Source organism: Anolis carolinensis, chromosome 2, assembly GCF_035594765.1.
Source record: "Anolis carolinensis isolate JA03-04 chromosome 2, rAnoCar3.1.pri, whole genome shotgun sequence".
NCBI lineage: Eukaryota > Metazoa > Chordata > Lepidosauria > Squamata > Dactyloidae > Anolis > Anolis carolinensis.
Genome location: NC_085842.1, coordinates 108,283,872 through 108,304,757, shown reverse-complemented (window position 1 = coordinate 108,304,757; position 20,886 = coordinate 108,283,872). Strand labels below are relative to the sequence as shown.

The 20,886-nt window shown below is 39.5% G+C and overlaps 1 protein-coding gene across 3 annotated transcripts in view; it reads left to right on the top strand.

Moving 5' to 3' along the window:
• acsl6 (acyl-CoA synthetase long chain family member 6) overlaps positions 1–20,886 on the top strand; it is a 108,346-nt gene that overhangs the window by 53,920 nt on the left and 33,540 nt on the right. For all 3 annotated transcript variants that reach the window (XM_008104739.3, XM_008104740.3, XM_008104741.3), the window contains exons 2-6: positions 5,159–5,379; positions 10,922–11,036; positions 18,626–18,690; positions 19,283–19,384; positions 19,482–19,581. In XM_008104739.3, the coding sequence (XP_008102946.1) occupies positions 5,159–5,379; positions 10,922–11,036; positions 18,626–18,690; positions 19,283–19,384; positions 19,482–19,581 (603 nt within the window). The remainder of the gene's footprint in view (positions 1–5,158; positions 5,380–10,921; positions 11,037–18,625; positions 18,691–19,282; positions 19,385–19,481; positions 19,582–20,886) is intronic.

Genomic DNA, 20,886 nt, shown 5'->3' with positions numbered 1-20,886 from the left:
CTATAGAGCTATAGCCTGCTGAATGTTATAATCTGGGCCTTGGAAGGTCTCATTGCATACCTTTCCCCCAGAATCTTAACTGACTGGGACTCAGGTGGCACCTGAAAATGCTAATTCATAGCACGTGGCTTCCCCTTCCTTTTGGTGTCAAACTGCATTATTTCTATAGTATAAGACCCCAAGAAGAAGAGCTAAGTGAAGCAAAGCTGGATGCAGCCATCATTCTCTTTATAGAGCTTCAGTAGTGATGTGTCTTAACAGCTGGATGAAATCAAACTAATGCAACAGAGAACACAAGAAGTCATTATTACAGGAAACAATTAATTACCAAGCTATCAATTGACTGAAAGTGCCAATTGTTCAGTAAATAATTAAAATATTTTACCTGAATGATTGTAGAATTGGAGGAGACCACAACCTCTGCCATGCAGGAATACGCAAGCCAAGCAGGACAGTGCATGCACTTCATAGTGACACCATTTGTACCTAGATGAACTAAGAAACGTTTTGTGTCCAAAGCTATGCCACCAAATGCCAGTGAGTTTAAAAGGAGAAAGATCATTTGGTCTCTTCTAAAGGTTATTATTCCAATAATGCAACAATATTGCTCTAATTCAGGTATTACAGTAAGTGACCAGAAGGAAGATATTTCCAGCCAGTGGTGTAGTGGGGCTATAATACTGGAAAGCAAGATATGAATCCCTGCTTGGCCATGGAAACCCACTGGATGACCTTAAGCAAATCGTACTATCTCAGACCAGGAGGAAGGCAAGAGCATTTGCCTCTTAAACAAATCTTGCCAAGTAACCCTGTTGTTAAGCGTCCCCATACGTTAGTAGAGATAGTCCCAATTAATCCTCTTATTCATCTGTTTCACCAGTTCTTCCCCTCCTCTTACCAGTTTCCCCCTTTGTTCTCAAATGTAGTTCCAACTTAATTATTTCAGCAGAGGGAGGAGAGAGGAGGGGGTAGAATCTTTCCCTTTGCAGCAGACTCAGGCTAAAGCAAACTACCGTACCTCTCCTAGCCACACACACCTCATTCATAATGTTCCCATCATGACCACACTTTGATGTTGTATGGTCACACATGAAACATTGGAAGGTAGACACTTTACCTGTGTTCCTTATTCGGAAATGGAGTCTCAGAATAAGGTCTGTAGAATCCCTTGTTGTGGTGATATTGTAACAGTCATGTATAGGATAGCACTCTGGTTAACTGTCTCCATGAGCTATCTCCTGTAATTGCTGCGTCTACCTATTGAGTTTACTTTATAGTGGCACATCATTCATTTTACAATACTGTAAACAGCCCATCTTTATATGCCTTTCGGGAGGAAATAAATCTGGAGCTTTATTAAAATGTCTAGCTTGTCATTTCTTCAGGAACCCAGTAATACATAAGCCAAATTATTAGAATGTTGGTAAAGTTGTTAAGCAACTTCAAGATACACACTTTAAAAAATCCATGTTGTAAACTCTGGTCTATATTAATTACTTTCATGACTCTGGAATTTAGTATTCTTCAAAGATGCAATGTTTCTTTGAGGCTAGTTATGGTAGTTCATCATGTTATCACATGGTTGTTACTAGGGCTTTTATTGTGTTAAAAATTATAAAGTAATGTTAACTCAAACATATTTTTTCTCTTTTTAGTGGCACCTATTAAACAGTTCTGAAAGCCTTCGACAACACATAGTTCTGAAGGTCTAAATATCCTAAAGGCACCCTATCCCCTCAGATCTTGGAAGCTATGCCAATTAAGCCCTGGTTGGTACTTGGATGGGAGATGCAAGGAATATTGTTGAACAGTGAACTCTGATAACATGTTCATGGATTTGAAAACCCAACATTTTGCCAAACACTAAATTGGGGGCCCAAATTTAATTTGAGTTCTCAGCTAGTTATTTACACATCTCTCTGTAGGCTACATTAGCTAAATATTTGCCACTGAAACTTTTAGGATGTTGAGTATTCCTTTATAAGTGCAGTAGAGTTTGCTTATCCAACCTTCGCTCATCAAACGTTCTGTATTATCCAACGCAATCTGCCTTTTAGTAGTCAATGTTTTTGTAGTCAATGTTTTCAATACATTGCGATGTTTTGGTGCTAAATTTGTAAATACACTAATTACTACATAACGTTACCATGTATTGAACTGTTTTTTCTGTCGATTTGTTGTAAAACATGATGTTTTGGTACTTAATTTGTAAAATCATAATGTAATTTGACGTTTGATAGGCTTTTCCTTAATCCCTCCTTATTATACAACATTTTTGCTTATCCAATGTTCTTCCGGCCCGTTTATGTTGAATAAGCAAGACTCTACTGTACCTTTTTTATTTTTGTTTTTATATTATGAGGTTTTTCTACAATGGTGTCAAATTCATCTGGGCAAGGGAAAGAATAGGCAGGAGGGCGAAATGTCCTAGATCCAGACTTCCAAAGTACCTAGCTAGGCCTTTATGTGCCTGAATAGTGGACACAAAATAAACATTGTAGATTACATTTTGGGGGAGTGTTTTTAAGATTTTTTAAAGATATTTTAAAGATGTTTTTAAATTGTTAGATTTTAGCCTTTCTTGTAAGCCGCCCTGAGCCCTAGGGGAGTGGCGGCATACAAGTTTAAATAATAAATAAATAAATAAATATCTGAACAACTGTAATATCTGTAACTAAATCACAGCAAATCCTCATCTTGTATAAGCACCAGCATTTATTAGTATTAGTTGGACACATCAAAGCATACTGTTCATATTTCTGTGTCCTAATTGAAACACCAGAGATTCCAACAGTTTGCACAGCACTATTAAATGTGTTGTAGTAAACATCTAGACTGTTGATCAGTCAGAGATCATATGTTTTCATTAAAATGCATAATTGCTGTTAATTAAGTAGTTTATTGATGTCATAGTGCTAAAACTGTTACGATTACTTTTATTTGGCTTTGTGAATAGTGTTATTAACATAGTAACTACCCCACTGTCATATCACTTTTCATTTATTTTGTGTTTCTCACTTTAAGTTATACGTCTCTACGTCCTGTAAACTTATGGCAAACTTATGGCAATTTCATAGGGTTTTCTTAAGCAAGGAATACTCCGGTGACTTTGCCAAGTTTTACCTCTGAAATAAAGTCACTAAAAATCTTTTAGAAGTCATTTCATGTTTGGCTTGTAGGAAGATTTAGGAAACAGGGATCCTAGTTCAGAAAACTCAGGGATTCTCAAACTTTTTCAGCTGTGAAGCCCTTTTTGAAGCAAAGGTTTCTTGTGGAGTCCTGAGAAATGTTTACATACTATATAATACATTATTTATTTATTTATTTATTTATTTATTTACAGCATTTATATTCCGCCCTTCTCACCCCGAAGGGGACTCAGGGCGGATCACATTATACATATACGCAAACATTCAATGCCTTTTAACATAGAACAAAGACAAGACAAACATAGGCTCCGAGCCTCGAACTCATGACCTCCTGGTCAGAGTGATTCATTGCAATTAATTGCACTGGCTTGCTCTCCCGTCTGCGCCACAGCCCGGCGCATATGTAATATGGATCGGTCCAGGGGCAGATGGATGTAGAATGTTTGTGTGAACTAATTCACACAGTGCAAAAAAAAAGGAAAGGAAAGAAAGAACAATACAGTATTCAAATGAAGAACAGTTTTAACCAACATAAACTTGACAGCAGGCCTGTAGCGAGGGGGGGGGGGTTTAGGGGTTCAACCCCCCCACCAAATTTTTCAGTTTATAAAAAAAACCTGGTACACTCACGAATTTTAACTGGTTAACCAAATCCCCATGCTAAATCTATGAGACGCAAAACATTAAGAGTCCCTCCAGGCACTATCTCAAGCAGATATTGACAGGTTTGTAGCAGGGGTAGGGGGTGCTAGGGGTTCAATTCCCCCCCCCCGAAATTTTCAAACCCCCCCCCCCCCCTCCGAATTTTTTTTCTGGCTATGGCTCTGCTTGACAGTATTTCAGTGGAAGACTTTCAGGTCCATCCAGTCCAACCCCCTTCTGCCATGCAGGAAAAACACAATCAAAGCACCTCCAACAGATTTTGTAATAATAATAATAAACAGCCTTTGTAACAACAACAACAACAACAACAACAGAAACCCAGAGGCCATCCAGGCCAACCCCCTTCTGACATGCAGGAAAAAAACACAGTCAAAGCACCCTCTGAGAGGTGGAAGAGAAATAGGGTTTTGGAAACAAAAAGAGGAGGGGGGGGCTGGCAGTGACAGAGGCAGGAAGAAAGGGACTGTGCCCTGGCAGGATGCTGCTACTGTTGTTTCTGGCAGCTCAAAACTTTAATTTCCCTGCATTTCTCATGACGAAAAAGGAGGTGGGAAGCAGCATGGCATCACAGAGCCTCTCACTATCACCTGCAAAACCCAAGGGCTCCATGGAGCACAGTTTGAGAACCCCTGTTAAAGAACTGTATTTTCCTAGCTAATCATTCCTGTGTCTTTGGGATTTTCTGTGGAGGACCTTCTTTGTATCCTATAATCCTCAAATAAACATACACAAGGCTTTCTCGGTGGCTGTTCCAAGGCTCTGGAACTTTGTTCTGAGAGAGGTTAAATTTGCAATGCCCCTGCTGTCCTTCCACAAATAGGTTAAAACTTTTTCCCCCTTTTGGTAAGCCTTTGAACACTGTCTGCTCAAGGGGATTGGGCCTTGAAGAATTGTGTAATAGAAGTTGTGTTTTATCTTTTTTTTGTTTTGTTAATAGTTCTGTTTTTAACTTTATGGATAATTTAATTGCACTTCTAACTTTAGTATGTAATGTATTGTTTAAATATACCTCCCTTAACTGTTGTAAGCCACCTAGAGTCTCAAATCCGAAAGAAGGCAGGATATAAATACATATAAATATCATCATCCTATTGCCCTAGATTCATGAAACGTATTCAATATCCTCATGATAAAAATAACATAGTCCCATACCTTATGTTCTACTACTGTTTCAGTGCCGTTTATTCCATTTTCAGTTCTTGGCATTTTTAAAAATTTGCCCCAAGATGAACCGTTCTGATATATTTATGGGATATTTCATTTGCTCGTTGATGTAATAATACAGCCTATGTGCCACTATTTTTGGAGCTTGTCAGACTCAATTCATGTTTCTCTGGATTTTGCAGAAGTTGCCATTTCCATCTTTGAAAAGATGCAAGCACAAGAGATCCTAAGGAACCTGCGACTTCCAGAATTTGAAGATTTCAGCCAGTTTTTCCGAAGTTTGCCTGCTACCACTTTGGTCGGCATTGGTGCCTTTGCAGCCGTTGTTGCGTATTGGCTGGCTAGCCGGCCCAAAGCAGTGAAACCACCATGTGACCTCCAGATGCAATCAGAAGAAGTTGAGGTGAGGTTAATACTCTTTATAATGAACAGAATTGCATTTTATGATGAGTAATATCCTTTAAAAATAATAATAAAATAACAGAGCTTTTTTCATTAGTCGGCTATGGCAATCTTACTGCATTGATCTTTTACAATATTCATAGGCAACCTTCTAAAAATTATGATAGCATAATGGATCTTAACAGAAAGCCTAGGCCATAATGATTCTTGTACTTTTGTCTAATTGATGCTTAAGTACATGGAATTTGGTGGTGGGGTGGGGAAAAAACAAGTAATACTGGATGTTTTGTTTGGTACAGCTTTCTGTATTTGTGATTGGAATGTGATGTAATATATTAGTCTGCTAGCAGATGCATGGATATTAGATGCTCAAAGGATGGGTGAAAGTTGAAGATAAAGTAAGGAAGTAGTATAATTTTTTTATATTCTTTTTGGTGGAGGGTAGAAATTAAAAGCATACCCAACTTGCCTTAGAGCATGTTGTGGTCATGACACAGAGAAATGGTTCCTTATATCAGGATATGAATCAAGACAAAGATTGAAAGCTAATTCAGAATGAATTGCCATCTTCGGCTCTCATTAGTGACAACTACACTGTTGAGCTCTCTGTGTGTATATTTTCCTGTGAAAGTGTCACAATTCAAACCATAGCTGAATATTAATTGTTCTCCTGCCTTATTTTTTTACATGTATCAATAGACAAGAATGTGTTTTCTAGAAGAATAGATTTAATTGATCTCTGATTCAGTAAAAGTAAATATTACTTTTTACAGAATATTACAGAATATTACTTTATATTCTGGATCATTTACAAAAAAAAAATGCTTACAGTGTGCTAGATAATTCTGCAGTGCTGGTTTTCTCAGGAACATGAACAATGCAGTAAAATCCCCTTGTGACTGTTCTTGTTTGTAACGTGTTTTCTAATCCTTGGAGACACATTTGTAAAAGCATACATAAAGCAAGTTAATTATACAGTTGTGATTCCTTTTATGAGTCAACACTCTGTAATTTTATTTAAAACATACACACAAAACTTCCTTGTGAAAAAGTGATTACATTTGTAGGCCTAAGAGGTATAGCTGAGTATTTCAAATGGAATATGTAATTTGTGTTACAGCTGGCATTTTCCCCCAAGAGAAATTACTACACAACCATACAGCAAATTTAATAAAACCAATCAAAGATAGTAGTTTAGGAAGAAAGTTCAATTGAAGAAAAATATGTATAATCTGTTATTGAAGCCTATTCAATATTCACAGACACAGATTAGGTGGTCACTGTGGAAACATAAAGAATTTCTAAAGCTGTGTCTACATTGGATAGGTAAGTCTGAAATAAATCTGCCACGGAGCAGCTCCGGACCCATCATGTACATGCAGAATCACATCTGGTGTCCAGATGTACTCATCCTCTGTGTTGCCTTCATAGCAGTGTGGAAAATCGGATTGTGTCCATTTTGGCCTGATTCTCTGTCCAGACAGACAGCAACATAATTTCCCTGCAGCGATTAACATAGTGGAAGGGGATGGCTCATCTCAATGGCACCACTGCTATTCCCCACCAACCATGAAGCTCTCTCTGAGTACCTGGCTGTCATCCGTTCTATCTACTGATGTTAGAATGGGGCAAGAAGGAGGGGATAAATGAACATCCTTCTCCTTGCTGGTCACATGGCAGGTTGTTCTGACACCAGCCAGGCACTCAGAAAGAACGCCTTGCACCAATGGCAAGGCAAGGAATAGCCATCCTCTTCCCTATGTTGATCAGTGCATAAAAATAGTGGCATCAGGACAGGGAAGCCAAACTAGCTGTCCAGACTGCTGTGAAGTTCCAGGATACTCTAGAGCAGGGGTTCTCAAACCTTTTCAGCTGTGGAGTCCTTTTTGAGGCTAAGGTTTCTCATGGAGTCCTAAGAAATGATATAATATATATACATCAGGCATGAGCAAACTTTTGAAGAACAATTTTAACCAATATAAACTTAACAGTATTTCAGTGAAAGACCCCAGGGGCCATTCAGCCCAACACCCTTCTGCCATGCAAGAAAAGCACAATCACTGCACCCCAAACAGAGGGCCATCCAGCCATTGTAATAATAATAACAGCAGCAATAGGCGCAACCCCAGTCCAACCCCCTTCTGACATGCAGGAAAGGCAAAACCAAAGTACCCTCAACAGATAACCACTCAACCTTTGTAACAATAATACGTAGTAATAGTAATAGGAGCAACCCCAGGGCCATCCAGTTCAACTCCCTTCTGCCATGCAAGAAAAACACAATCAAAGCACCCCCTGAGCGGTGGGAAAGAAATAGTATTTTGGAAGCAAAGAAGGTGGGGAGTGGGGTCTGGGTGTCAAGAAAAAGAGGCTGAGCAGTGAGGGAGGCAGGAGAGAAAGGGTTCGTGCCCCAGGAAGATGCTGGTGCTGCTGTTTTGGCAGTCCAAACTTTTAATTTCACTGTCGCTTGTGGAACCCCAAGGCTTCCACAGTTTCAGAACCCCTGCTTTAGAGTTTCTTTCAGCTTTGCCTAACTTGGGACAAAGCTGGATTAAGACAAGAAAAACTGCGATACTTACCAGAAGTCATTGTGGAGTCAGATAGTAGTAGATTTGCATAGAGCTTGGATTTTCTGGTTGGTGTAGAGAAGTCTTAAGATAGGTCTTTGATCTGAGCCAGCCAAGTTATTTCTATGTGTTTAGATTTAGAAGGATCATCTATACCAAATCAAGGACTTTATTTTGAAAAATCAGACTGTTTAGTGTGATTGAGCTTAGGAGTTTGAACAGCCTAAATGAGGAGAAAATTTTTGAGACACCATGGCTTGAAATCAGAAAGCTTATAGAATCTGTATGTGAAAAAACCAAAGTCTGTTTCTAGCTCAAAATTATGAAGGATGCCAGTGCAACTCATTCAGTGTGGGACCTGAGGCAATGTGGGATTTCCATTTTACTGGTCCATGTAGCCAGGCATGGGCAAACTTGAACTCCCACAATTCCTGACAACCGGTAGGAATTGTGGGAGTTGAAGTCCAAAACACCTGGAGGGCCGAAGTTTGCCCATGCCTGATCTAGTCGAATATTGTCAACTGTGCCAGGCAGTAATGACTTTGCTAGGACTTTTAGACAGGAGTCTTTCTTACACCTAACTGAAGATCCTGGTGGTTTCCTATTCAGGTATTAGGCAGAACTAACCCTGCTTAGTTTCCAAACTCAGGCAAGATCACTTGTGCTCAGAGTGATATGAGGGTTTTGAGAGGAGAGAAGGATTTTGCTGTTTACTTTACTCCTACATTTTTCAAAACCAGAAGTGTGAGTTGGAATGAGTCAGAAATGAATGAGAAGTGCTGAAGGAGACTGTGAAATGCATCCATGCTCTGGAAACTGTTGTTACATTGTCACTTTATTTCTTATGGTTGTCATACTGAGCAATTCTTAAGAAATGAATTCAGCTGGAGATATGACTTCAGCATTAGTTCAAGTGCTGTTGACTTTGGTAGAGCATATTTTAAAATGGTGCTTTGAGTATAAATCTAATATCTTAAGATCCTTTACTGGGTAAAAGAGTATATAATAAAAATCAAACACTGGAATACATGCATTCCTTACCTAAAACATAAGATGCTTTATTTAAATGACAGAAGCCCAAAGAGTCAAATATTTACCATTTTACTTTTTAAGAACAAATTAGAAGTAATAAGTAAACCTGGCCAGTAAATAACAAGGAAAATATAAACTTCCTTGGGATAAATATGGATGTTTATATACAATGCCATTTGTTTATTTACATCAGTTGAATAAAATAGTAAGACCACTCAAAGGCTTACTGTAGCAGGTTCTGTTCTTCTGTTCTGTTCTGCAGACATTAAGATACTATATGGACAGATGTATGTTTTGCCTCAAAGGCAACAAGTTTGGCCCCAGTGAAAAGATAATTGCTTGCCAAAAGTTTCTATTTATGCATAAGATCATAGAACATTTCAAACTTGCAGTTTTGCTATATTGATTTTTCTGAACACTTTGTTTTGTACCTTGAATTTGAAAGTATTCTCATTGCCAGCTCCCTACGGATAGTCATAAGGAATTAAATGTATTTTTCATGAGTCTTGCTGCATCATTCATTTTGCCCACAAAGCAAGTCAATGATGAGAGCAGGGGACTGTTCTCTTCGCAGCTGCATCCTTCAACCTTCAGTTACTTTCCTGCTGACCTTCACAATATCTCTTTTTTTAGAGCTGAACAATTCCACAAGGCTTGTGATCTCTGTTAAACCTAGTTGGATATGGTTTAATAGCCTTATTTTATAGATCAAAATTTAAGTCTAACTTAAATTTAACCCTAACTTTCCTCCTTCAGCAAATGTGGAAGGCTGACTATACTATGTGACCTATTGTATCCCATCTAAACATTTAAGTTTAGAAGTAAATACTGTGTGTTGTTTATCTGGGAAGTTGACAAGCCTATTTTCATGTTGCAGATCTCTTGATTCTGATTTGAATATAGGAATCATGATTAACAAACTATAGCAAGCTTACATAATGTCAACTGTCACAATGGTGCTTTTAAACAATGTTGCTCAAAAGTGAGTTGGAATATTGGTGTCAGAAGCAGTGCCATGATGGAGAGAATAGAAGAGGTCAACACTTCTTTTTAGGAGCTCCTGGGACAGACTAAGCTCTTGCTTTTTGGTATAGGAATTTGACTAAAATTTCTAGACTTGTATATAAATATATGGCATAAGTAAGTTTCAGTTAAGTTTGCATGAGGACTAAGGCCCCTTCTACACTACCCTATATCTCCTTCTATGAACTGGCACAGGCTTTGAGATGTCAAGTACGATTGGTGGGGACGAGAGAGAGGGCCTTCTCGCTGGTGGCACCCTGGCTCTGGAATGCCCTCCCTAGAGAGACCAGGCTAGCCTTTTGCTTCAAGCTTTCCTTTCCAGCTTAAAAACATGGCTTTCTAAGCAAGCCTTTGATCTTATGTAGGTTTTAAAGATTAGTCCGAGGACTTACTGTGGGCATCATGCCAGCACTGGGTTGTGTCAATCGAAACGACTTGTTTTTATCCTCAGCTATGACTGCATTTTATGAATTTTAATGTTTAACATTGTATTATGTGTGTGTGTGTGATTGTAATTCTGTAGTTTTATCGATTTAGATTTATGTATTGCCTATATGCTGCACTCTGCTGTATTTTGTTAGCCGTAAAGAGTCCCTTCAGGGAGATAGTGGTGGGATAGAAATAAAGTTTATATATATATCCCAGGATGTGATCCCAGATTATCTGCTTTAAACTGGATTATACGAGTCTCTGCTGCCAGATAATCTGGGATAAACAGATAATCTTGGATCAGATTCTGGGATATAGGGGCAATGTGAAAGGGGCCTAAAATGGGTTTAGCATATCTTATTACATTGTCATTGAGTCTGCTATTTAATCATTTTTATAACTGATAATAGGAATGACGCTTCACAGATCATGCTTCAAGTAAGAGTCTATCCCATAAATTCCTGATCTCATGTTTGTTTAATTTCTTTGTAGGGCTGGAATGGTGCACGAAGATCTGTAATTGGTGACAGCTCACAATTGCTAACTCACTACTATGATGATGCAAGAACCATGTATGAGGTTTTTAGGAGAGGGTTTAATATATCTGGTGAGTAATAGAATATTTTAATGTGGTGTTACATAGTGCAATGTTGATTTCACTGATTGAATTTCCTAAAAGACCAATAAGAGGCTGATTGGTATCTATACTGTAAGAATACAGTAATGGGATTTTTTAAAACTACAAATGGTTATAGGCGTTGATGGTTCATGTTTCGTACGTTTGGCCCTGTTGCTGACAGTGATTAGGACAGACCCATTGTGACCTTTGGGGGACTGTGTCCTTAGGGTAATATTTTGCCTAGAAAACTCAAGCCCCTTCTACACTGCCATATAATCCAGATTATCAAATCATATAATCGACATTATCTGCTTTGAACTGGATTATATGAGTCTACACTGCCATATAATCCAGTTCAAAACAGATAATCTGGATTTTATATGGGAGTGTAGAAGGGGCCTAAGTAGTACTTAAAAGGGAAAAGGCACTTTGCTGTTGTAGAAGGAAAAGGGTTAAGGGAATTCATGTTTATAGAAAATACTCTGGAAAGGCTCCAGAAGGAACATACTGCCATAACGCCTATTTCCTGCATGCTCAGATCTCTTTTTTAGCAATCCTCTTGGAGTCTTCCACAATTTATTGATTATTTACCAAATGTGCATGCAAGCCAATAACTAAATGTTCTTTGGGCACTTTTTCTCAGAATAGTGAAATTTATTAAATTTAGGAAAAATAAGATAAATATAACAAACTCATGTCTACATCAAAAGCTTTAGATCTTAATTTTTCTAAAATTGTCAACAGCTCTATAAATTATTAAAGCTGTTAACATAAAAACATAAAAGTTTGTAGAAAGAAAAAACATCTTATCCTGACAATGAAAGGACATATGTATATTTGCCAGGGGAGTTCTTTAGAGCTTCATGCTTGGGGTGTTGCCACTAAAAAGACCCTTTCATTGGTTGTGGCTCACTGTACCTCATACAGCACTGAAAGAAAAGAAAAGGGCACTGAATACAGGGAAGGGAAGGGAAGGGAAGGACAGGAAAGGAAAGGAAAGGAAAGAAGGGTAGTTAATTAGTTATTCAGTGGATATAGCAACTTGGGCTCTTTAATAGATAAATGTTTGAAATAGTTCAAGTTTGACCTATATAAATCGAATACCTCAATTTTCTTTTGCTGGCTATGGAAATAGGCAGTTTTCTGCTGACCTACATTTCAGGAGATGGGCTCATAGGCTGGTTGGAGAGAAAATAAGGCATATAGAGGGTACCATAGAAAAGTGATGAATAGATCAATCCTTAATCCAACAGTAAGGGGGGCTCTGTGGAGATGCCCAACATAGTTTCAAACTCCTTTTTCCACTTCAGCCACTGGAAGAAATGAACAATGTTAGAGTGGGTTTTCAGAGCCATGGCAGAGTAATGACAGGACTTGGCATCCTCTTGAGCCTCATCATTCTATGATATGGCTCATATTACTCAATTCTGGTCCTTTAGTCTTGTGTTAGGCATAAAAGATAATAAGGAAGTAGAAATAGACCAGACTGTATATGCTATGTGCTAAAAAGGAACTCCATTTTACAAAGGCTTTTTCTTCTATCTCACCGACTCTATCCTCTTCACCCTCTGTCTAACAGGGAGGTTTTAGCAGCAACAGCATTGGGAGGGTTGTGAATAAGATCTGGAGAAACGCAGACTTTTGGTGTCAAGCTCCAGCAGTGTACCTTCTGTAAACAATAAAATATACAAAGCTTGAGCTGGAGAGAGCTAGTTTCTGCTCTAGCCAATTGTAGTGTAACCTACACTAAGCTCCTGTTGAAGCTTTCTGAGCCAGAGTTCACGCAGAGGTGAGGTGAGGAAGCAGGAAGGCAGCTTGCTCCTTGGTTTGGGTAAGGCCTGTCAAAGATTTCCTTAAAAACCTGAGAGTGTGCACTCTTTTCTTAGATTGCCTACTCTTTTCTTAGATAGCCTTAAAAACCTGTGTCTGTTGGACTCTTTACCTTTAAAAACCTGAGTCCGTGCTGATTCTTGAGTGTGGGCTAGCTGTAATTAAGGCTTGCTGCTCTGCTGTTGTTTGGAAGCTGAGGCAAGGCTATTGTTATTGAAAGTGTTGGCTTCCTGTTGAAGCTTTCTGAGCCAGAGTTCACGCAGAGGTGAGGAGAGGAAGCAGGAAGGCAGCTTGCTCCTTGGTTTGGGTAAGGCCTGTCTAAGATTTCCTTAAAAACCGACTGTGGTGGAGGCTCCTTCTTTGGAGGCTTTTAAACAGAGGCTGGATGGCCATCTGTCGGGGGTGCTATGAATGCGATTTCCTGCTTCTTGGCAGGGGGTTGGACTGGATGGCCCATGAGGTCTCTTCCAACTCTACTATTCTATGATTCTATGATTCTACAACAGGTGCGCCATGCAGTCATGCCGGCCACATGACCTTGGAGGTATCTATGGAGAATGCCAGCTCTTCAGCTTAGAAATGAAGATGAGCACCAACCCTCAGAGTCAGACATGACTAGACGTAATGTCGGGGAAAACCTTTACCTTAACCTACCTACCAGATTCACAATGTTTTCATGTACCTGTCCAATGCCTGACCTAGTTATGTCATTTACATGTACATATTGTTAGTTTTGGACAAAATGTTTGCTGAAATAAGTTAAAGCTCCATCTTTTTTGCATTGTAGGAACCTATTTCTATTATTTTTACATTATTTCTGTGACTACATCTACCTGGTTGACTGAGTTAAAAACATAGCCATGTTAGTCTGGAATACCAGTGTGCAAAGGGATCTTGTAACACTTTATGAGAAAGAAGTCAGTAGCATAAGCTTTCATAGACTAACGGCTGGGAGAAACTGGTTTTCGGTGTGTGTGTGATTGGATTTCCATGTCTGGAGCAGGATTGAAGCCAGCAAGATGATTACATTAACAATGGAAGGTGGCCTCAGACATCTTTCAGATCTGCAGTATCTGCAATGGGCTTGACAGGGAATGCAATTTACCCCTGCCCCCATTTCCAGTTGAGATATCAGCACTTCAAAGGCATAAGAGGCAGGAAAAAGTAACATTTACCTATGGAGGCAGTCAATTATCCTCCCAGGGGGTCAATTAGCCCCTCTGCTGCTCAGCTATGTCCTAGGGGTGTTTTTGACAGCCCAGGTTATAAAGTGCTCCAGAGCAGGCGGGTATCTACAAAGAATTCTGCATTTGGCAGAGCCGATTTCACCATGCAGTGTGGTTTAGATTTGGGGATGTCTGAAACACATTAAAGGACTTAACTCAAACTTTCTCCTGATTACTTAATGTGTGGCTTTATTTTGAACTGCAGTGCATTTTGTAGCCACTGCAGTTTGAAGCTAGCTAATCCATCTTCAGACTGGATTATATGGTCATGGAGATGTGCCCTAGATCTGCTTTCTTCAGCTGTTCTAGAACAACTGTTTTAATACGAGAATGCAGTCCGAACCTGTGAAAACAGTACAAAGTGCTTTTTCCATTATCAGTTTAATCAGCTGAGGGATCTTTATGAAACAGGGCCCTTCCACACAGCCATATAACCCAAAATATCAAGGCAGGGTAATCCACAATATCTGCTTTGAACTGGAATATCTAACTCCACTCTGCCATGTAATCCAGTTCAATGATACTCCACTTGGGCAGAAAAAAGGAAAGATACAGAATGGGGGATGCCTGGCTCGACAGCAGTACACGTGAAAAAGATCTTGGAGTCTTCATGGACAACAAGTTAAATATGAGCCAACAATGTGATGTGGCAGCTAAAAATGCCAATGGGATTTTGGCCTGCATAAATAGGAGTATAGTGTCTAGATCCAGGGAAGTCATGCTATCCCTCCATTCTGCCTTGGTCAGATCACACCTGGAATACTGTGCCCAATTCTGGGCACTGCAATTTAAGGGAGATGTTGACAAGCTAATGTGTCCAGAGGAGGGTGATTAAAACAATCAAGGGTCTGGAGAACAAGCCTTATGAGGAGCGGCTTAAAGAGCTGAGTATGTTTAGCCTGCAAAAGAGAAGGCTGAGAGGAGACATGTATAAATATGTGAGGGGAAGTCATAGGGAGGAGGATGCAAGCTTGTTTTCTGCTGCCCTGGAGACTAGGACACAAAACAATGGGTTCAAATTACAGGAAAAGATTACAGATGGATGGCCATCTGCCGGGAGTGCTTTGAATACGATTTTCCTGGATGACCCATGAGGTCTCTTCCAACTCTATGATTCTATGATTCTATGAATGTGGATTTTATATAGCTCTATGGAAGGGGCTAGAGTGATAAAAACAGATTCCTGGTTTGTGAGTATTTTTAGTCCTTGATTTGCTCTTTTTTTTAAAAAAAATAGCTTTTGCTTTACAGAACTTTGATGACAGGTATTTTTCCATATGGGACTCTCAGAATGAGTTGGAGGAATGTGCTACAGGGCAGACAATTGTGAAACTCTCTGGACCCTTGGTCCTTATCAACTCCAGACTGTAGTTACAGCTTCGTGTCAAACGTTTCCATTTTAGCTTACTTTTGTAATAAATGAAGAGAATGTACACTCATAAAGTGTTGTGTGTCTTGTAACTTAGCCTTTCAGACATATCTCAGTACCCTGCTCTGTAGTGAACAAGTTCTCTTGTATCTCTAAGGTTTGCCATCTCCTTAGGTCTTGGCAAATATACATTGGCTGAAATATCCTTCTTACTCTCAAGTAGAGTAGCCTCCTTGAATCAGTTATTCTACAATTGATGGAACGGGCCTTCTCTAGTTGGCACTTACCAATAAGGTTGAGGCACCTCATGTGTCTTGACATTCTCTCTCTTCTCTCTGGCTTACTGATATCCCAAAACTGTTGGGGCCACCCTAGCTTCCTGTTCACTTCTTTGGTTAACCCTCCTTTGGCCCTTACTTTATCCTAAAGCCCACACAGGCCCCACACAAGTTACATGCTTCTAACCCTTGCTTTCCCTACATCCTTTGCTCATTTCCCTCCATCCATCCTTATCACTATCATGTACATTTCTGCTGTTTCTTCCAGGTTTATACATATGTATTTGCTCAATATTCTTACAAGAACAGTGTTGCAAATCCTGTGCAGTGATGTTGAGTTCAAGGAGCATTGCTCTTGAGTAAGGCATTTTTCAGATTACAACTCTGAGGTATTTTTGACATGTTTGCACAAGGAATCACCTTCAGATATGAGTGTTTTAACTCCAGTCTAGAAAACTTGATGGCATTAGGGTCCTTTGATCTTCCACCTCAATAGCCCACAGTCAGCATGACCTATGCTCAGGAACAGCAATAGAAAACATATCAAGGGTATCAAGTTGCTGACCTATGTTGCAATTTCTTTTAATTGTTCCTACTTGCAACTGGGACAAAGGTAGATTAATATAAGGACTTTGCTATTGTCCGTTCCATGCTGTACAAATTTGTCCTCTTTTTAGTGCTTGGAACTTAAGAAGGCTTTTGCTCTACTTTCTGCTGATTCTTACCCTGCTTGCTTGTGCAAGTAGGTCCCCATGCTGTAGCCACACAAGTCTATGCGAGGGCTGGTGAGGCCACAAAATTAGAATCCCATCTGGTTTTCAAGGCATACTCCTACATAAAGTGAGGGATCCCAAACAGGTGATGCTTCAGTAGTCTGGTTTGAGGAACATGTATAGTGAAGATGAGGAAAGGATCAGTATATGCCATCCACCTAGAACAGTTCTTTTACACTTAGATGAACCTGTTGCTGGAGAGAATTATATGAATCATTTGACATAACCAAGGGATATAAATTTTAGAGAAATTGTTTCCAACCTTGGGGCTTCAGAGGTTACTACTCTACAGTTCCTGTCACCACTGCTAGCTGGGAATGATGATATCTGGGATTCCACAACATCTGGAGATCTAGAGTTTGAAATGATTAGGGAAGGCCAGTGGTTCCCAAACTTTGGTTCTCTAGGTGTCTTGGGCTTCACCTCCAATAAGTCCTAGTCAACAATCATAAATTCTGGACAATGAAGCCCAAAAAATCTAGAGGACCATAGCCTGGGAACTATTGGGTTATGCCTTTGTATTTGTCAACCAAAGAATTGGGGAGTGCCTCCACAGAGATAAACCACTCCTGCCTATAAGAATCTTTCTGGAGAAACAAACCAGATGTTACACATCTCGAATGGGCTTTTTTCAGCCCTTGTACACAACAACTCTTATATCTGATAGAGGATGAATTGTGCAGGGACAGCTCAGGCTATCCTTTGGTCTGTGGTGGGGCGCACCTCAGTTGTGTGATTCCCAACATCACACAAAAGTAATTGGGGGGGGGGGAGGGGGTGTGACAGCAGCCCTGCTGACATTCCCACCAAGGAATAGGATGATGTCAACAGGCCTCTGAAAAAGCAGACAAGCTTTTGTATCTTATCCCATTTTCCCTCCAAAGTGATAATGATAGGATGGCAGGAAAGATTATATGATGGTATCAGTCATGCTCATTACCATGACCACGGTTCTCTTTCTACTGTGGCACAGCAAGGTGTTGATACAGTAGAGTCTCGCTTATCCAACACTCGCTTATCTAATGTTCTGGATTATCCAACGCATTTTTGTAGTCAATGTTTTCAATACATCGTGATATTTTGGTGCTAAATTCATAAATACAGTAATTACTACATAGCATTACGGCATATTGAACTACTTTTTCTGTCAAATTTGTTGTTAAACATGATGTTTTGGTGCTTCATTTGTAAAATCATAACCTAATTTGATGTGTAATGGGCTTTTCCTTAATCCCTCCTTATTATCCAACATATTGCTTATCCAACGTTCTGCTGGCCCGTTTATGTTGGATAAGTGAGACTCTACTGTACTGCAATTTCAATGCCCCCTTCTTCCTTGGGGGCTTGGCTCTTTCCTGTATTAGCTAATATTTCTGCTGCTGCCCATATTTCCAGGATAATTCAAATTTTCTCAATTTCCTTTTGTGAAAATAAAAAACAAACCAAATCAGTAGGATGTGACACTTTATTTTATTTATATCCCACCTCTCTCCCAAAGTGGGACCCATTTAGGCTTGAAGTACTGGTTAGAAGGTGATGTTACGTATTTTAAAGAAAAGCTCTGTTAATCATGGAGCAGATATGTTTAATTGTGTATAATTTCACATATCTCTTTGAAGATTTATGGCCAGGGTCACAAATTGTTAACTTTGCTATAATTTTACCCCACTCCTAAGCAGTGTTAAGTGGACTTAAATATTTGTAGCTTTAATATCATTTTATAGGAGCATCTGAAGAAGTGGATTGAGAAAGCTTGTGCTGAATTGAATCAATCTCAGTTGGAAATTTTCCCTCCCTCCTCCCCAACACCCTTTTACTCTGTTGAATCTCACAGACGCTTTCCAAATGAAAAGGGAAAGATCCAGATGGTCTTTGAGAATGCAGCATTTCATTAAGCAAGATTGCCTTCATTTGCATTGGATGGTCTTCTGTAAGAGATGGTAAATTACCAACACAACACACTGACCTTGATAATAACAATGGTTTATTTTTAAGCATGCTGTCCTGCTGAGGAACACTCCATATACCAGTAACCACATTGCTAACTGGCTTTGAGAAAGGATTAACAAATTTGCAATTTTTGTCATCTGTTTCTTTTTAGAAAATGGACCTTGTTTAGGATTCAGGAAACCCAAACAGCCTTACCAGTGGCTGTCCTATAAAGAGGTAAAGTTTATGAGATTTTCCCCCTAATAAAATCTAAGCAAATTGAAAATAGGGTTTCAGTAGATATTGTTTGAGTGTTGCTTCCCTCAACCTCATGCCTCCCATATGTATTGGGGCCTCAGAAGGAATTACACAAACTGAGTAAACCTGCATCTGTCCACTTGTTTTCTGTTATGGTTCTGTTTATTGCCATAGGCATGTGATAAAGTGATGTCTCTCATTCTGTACTAGTATTATTGAGGAAAGGCTGGGAAAGAAAGGAGGGCCTAAGTCTCCAGTCAAGAAGGCTGGGAACTAAAACTGTCATAATATTTGCAGGATCACAACATCATTTATTTATGCCAGCAGATATATCTAGATTGATTGTTTGAACTGTAGCTATTTACATCTTCTCCTTCAAATGAAAATAGTTGAACATGCTATTCCATAGTCATATTTAGTTTGCGAGAGGAGGATGCAGGTTGGAAAGGCTTGTCAAAGAAGGAAAAGAAGGGAACAAGGTACACATAGGGGGCAGGCTGTTCCCTGTGAAGTGTGTGTTGAACAAACATCCGAATAATGTAGAAAATGGCTTTGTGTTCGTTCTTTCTAGGTTGCTGAGAGAGCAGAAGCATTGGGATCAGGCTTACTCCAAAAAGGATGCAAGCCATCGACAAGTCAGTTTATCGGAGTCTTTGCTCAAAACCGGCCAGAGGTGAGGGTTAGGAAATGCTACAGACTTCCTACCTGCTAGCAATTTTCCACATGTTTACTGCAAACGGTAACATATGTATTTCATTATCTCCTTGCAGTGGATCATTTCTGAGCTGGCTTGCTATACCTATTCTATGGTTGTCGTTCCACTGTATGATACATTAGGCCCTGGAGCCATTCGTTATATTATCAACACAGGTAAAAAGATAGAATACATTTTTCTCTGTGAACAGCATCTGTGCTATGTAAAACAACAATCAACTAAGAAGGGAGAGACAACCTCTCAGTTTTTGGAAGATGAAATGGAAAAATATTGCGTCAATAATTTTTTATCAGATGTGTGATTAGAGATGACCATTTACCACCACAGATATTTGGTCACACCACTTTGTAGGATGGGACCTTAGATCACTGCCTCTTAAACTGTAAATCCTGATCCCAAATGGGGTCCCCTTACCTCAGTGTTGGGTCACAAAAATTGGCAACAGGAAAAGGTTTATGTTAGCAACATTTGGTGTTTCCAGTAGACTCTGTAGAAAATGCTTCAGATGTGCCCCATAAAAAGCAGACTCGGCCTGTTCGACAAGCCTTGTAAATGCTGCTAATAAATATTCACTTTTTATACCTATTTTTTATACCTATATGTCTAGGGCTGTGTAAAAAATTCTTGAGCAAAAGGGATCAGGAGTGGAAAAAGTTAAAACAACCCCTGCTATAGACAGTTCAGCTGCTTCACAGCAGTTTAATATTTGTACATCATCAAGCCAAAATCATCATAAGATACGTTATTTTGCAGACACTTTAAAGTACCAATATCAAAGATTTTTGAAGAAACTACCAGTCATTTTGACCTTTAAAGTATCATTTCCCTTCATATGAAAAAATTAAAATTTCAGCAGAGGAATCAGAAGTAATCTAACAAGTTCACACCTTAGAACACACTTCCAAAGATAGGTGATCTTTAAGTATAAAAAAGCTAGTCTAACCATAGCTCTCTGGTGGTTTGTGGAGTTTCAAGGATCATTTCTGTAGTCATCCACTGGCAACATGATATTAGATCAACTTCAGTTTTCATGTTTGCGTTTGCCTTTTTGCTAGCAACAATCATTTTACATTAGGCTGAATCAGTGTCCCCCCCCCCCTCAAGAACCTTAATTGAGATAGTGATGGGATGCTATAGTGCAGTGGTTCTCAACCTTGGGTCCCCAGATATTTTGGCCTTCAACTCCCAGAAATCCTAACAGCTGGTAAACTGACTGGGATTTCTGGAAATTGTAGGCCAAAATACCTGGGGACCCACAGGTTGAGAATCTTTGCTGTAGCGTTTGGGGCGTTGGACTAGGATTCTGGGAGACCAGGGTCTGAATCTGCACTTGGCCATGCAAACCCATTGAATGACCTTAGGCAAGTCACACTGTCGGCCTCAGAGGAAGACAATGGCAAACCTTCTCTGAACAAATCTTGCTAAGAAAACTCAGGGATAGAATTTCCTTAGGGTTGCCA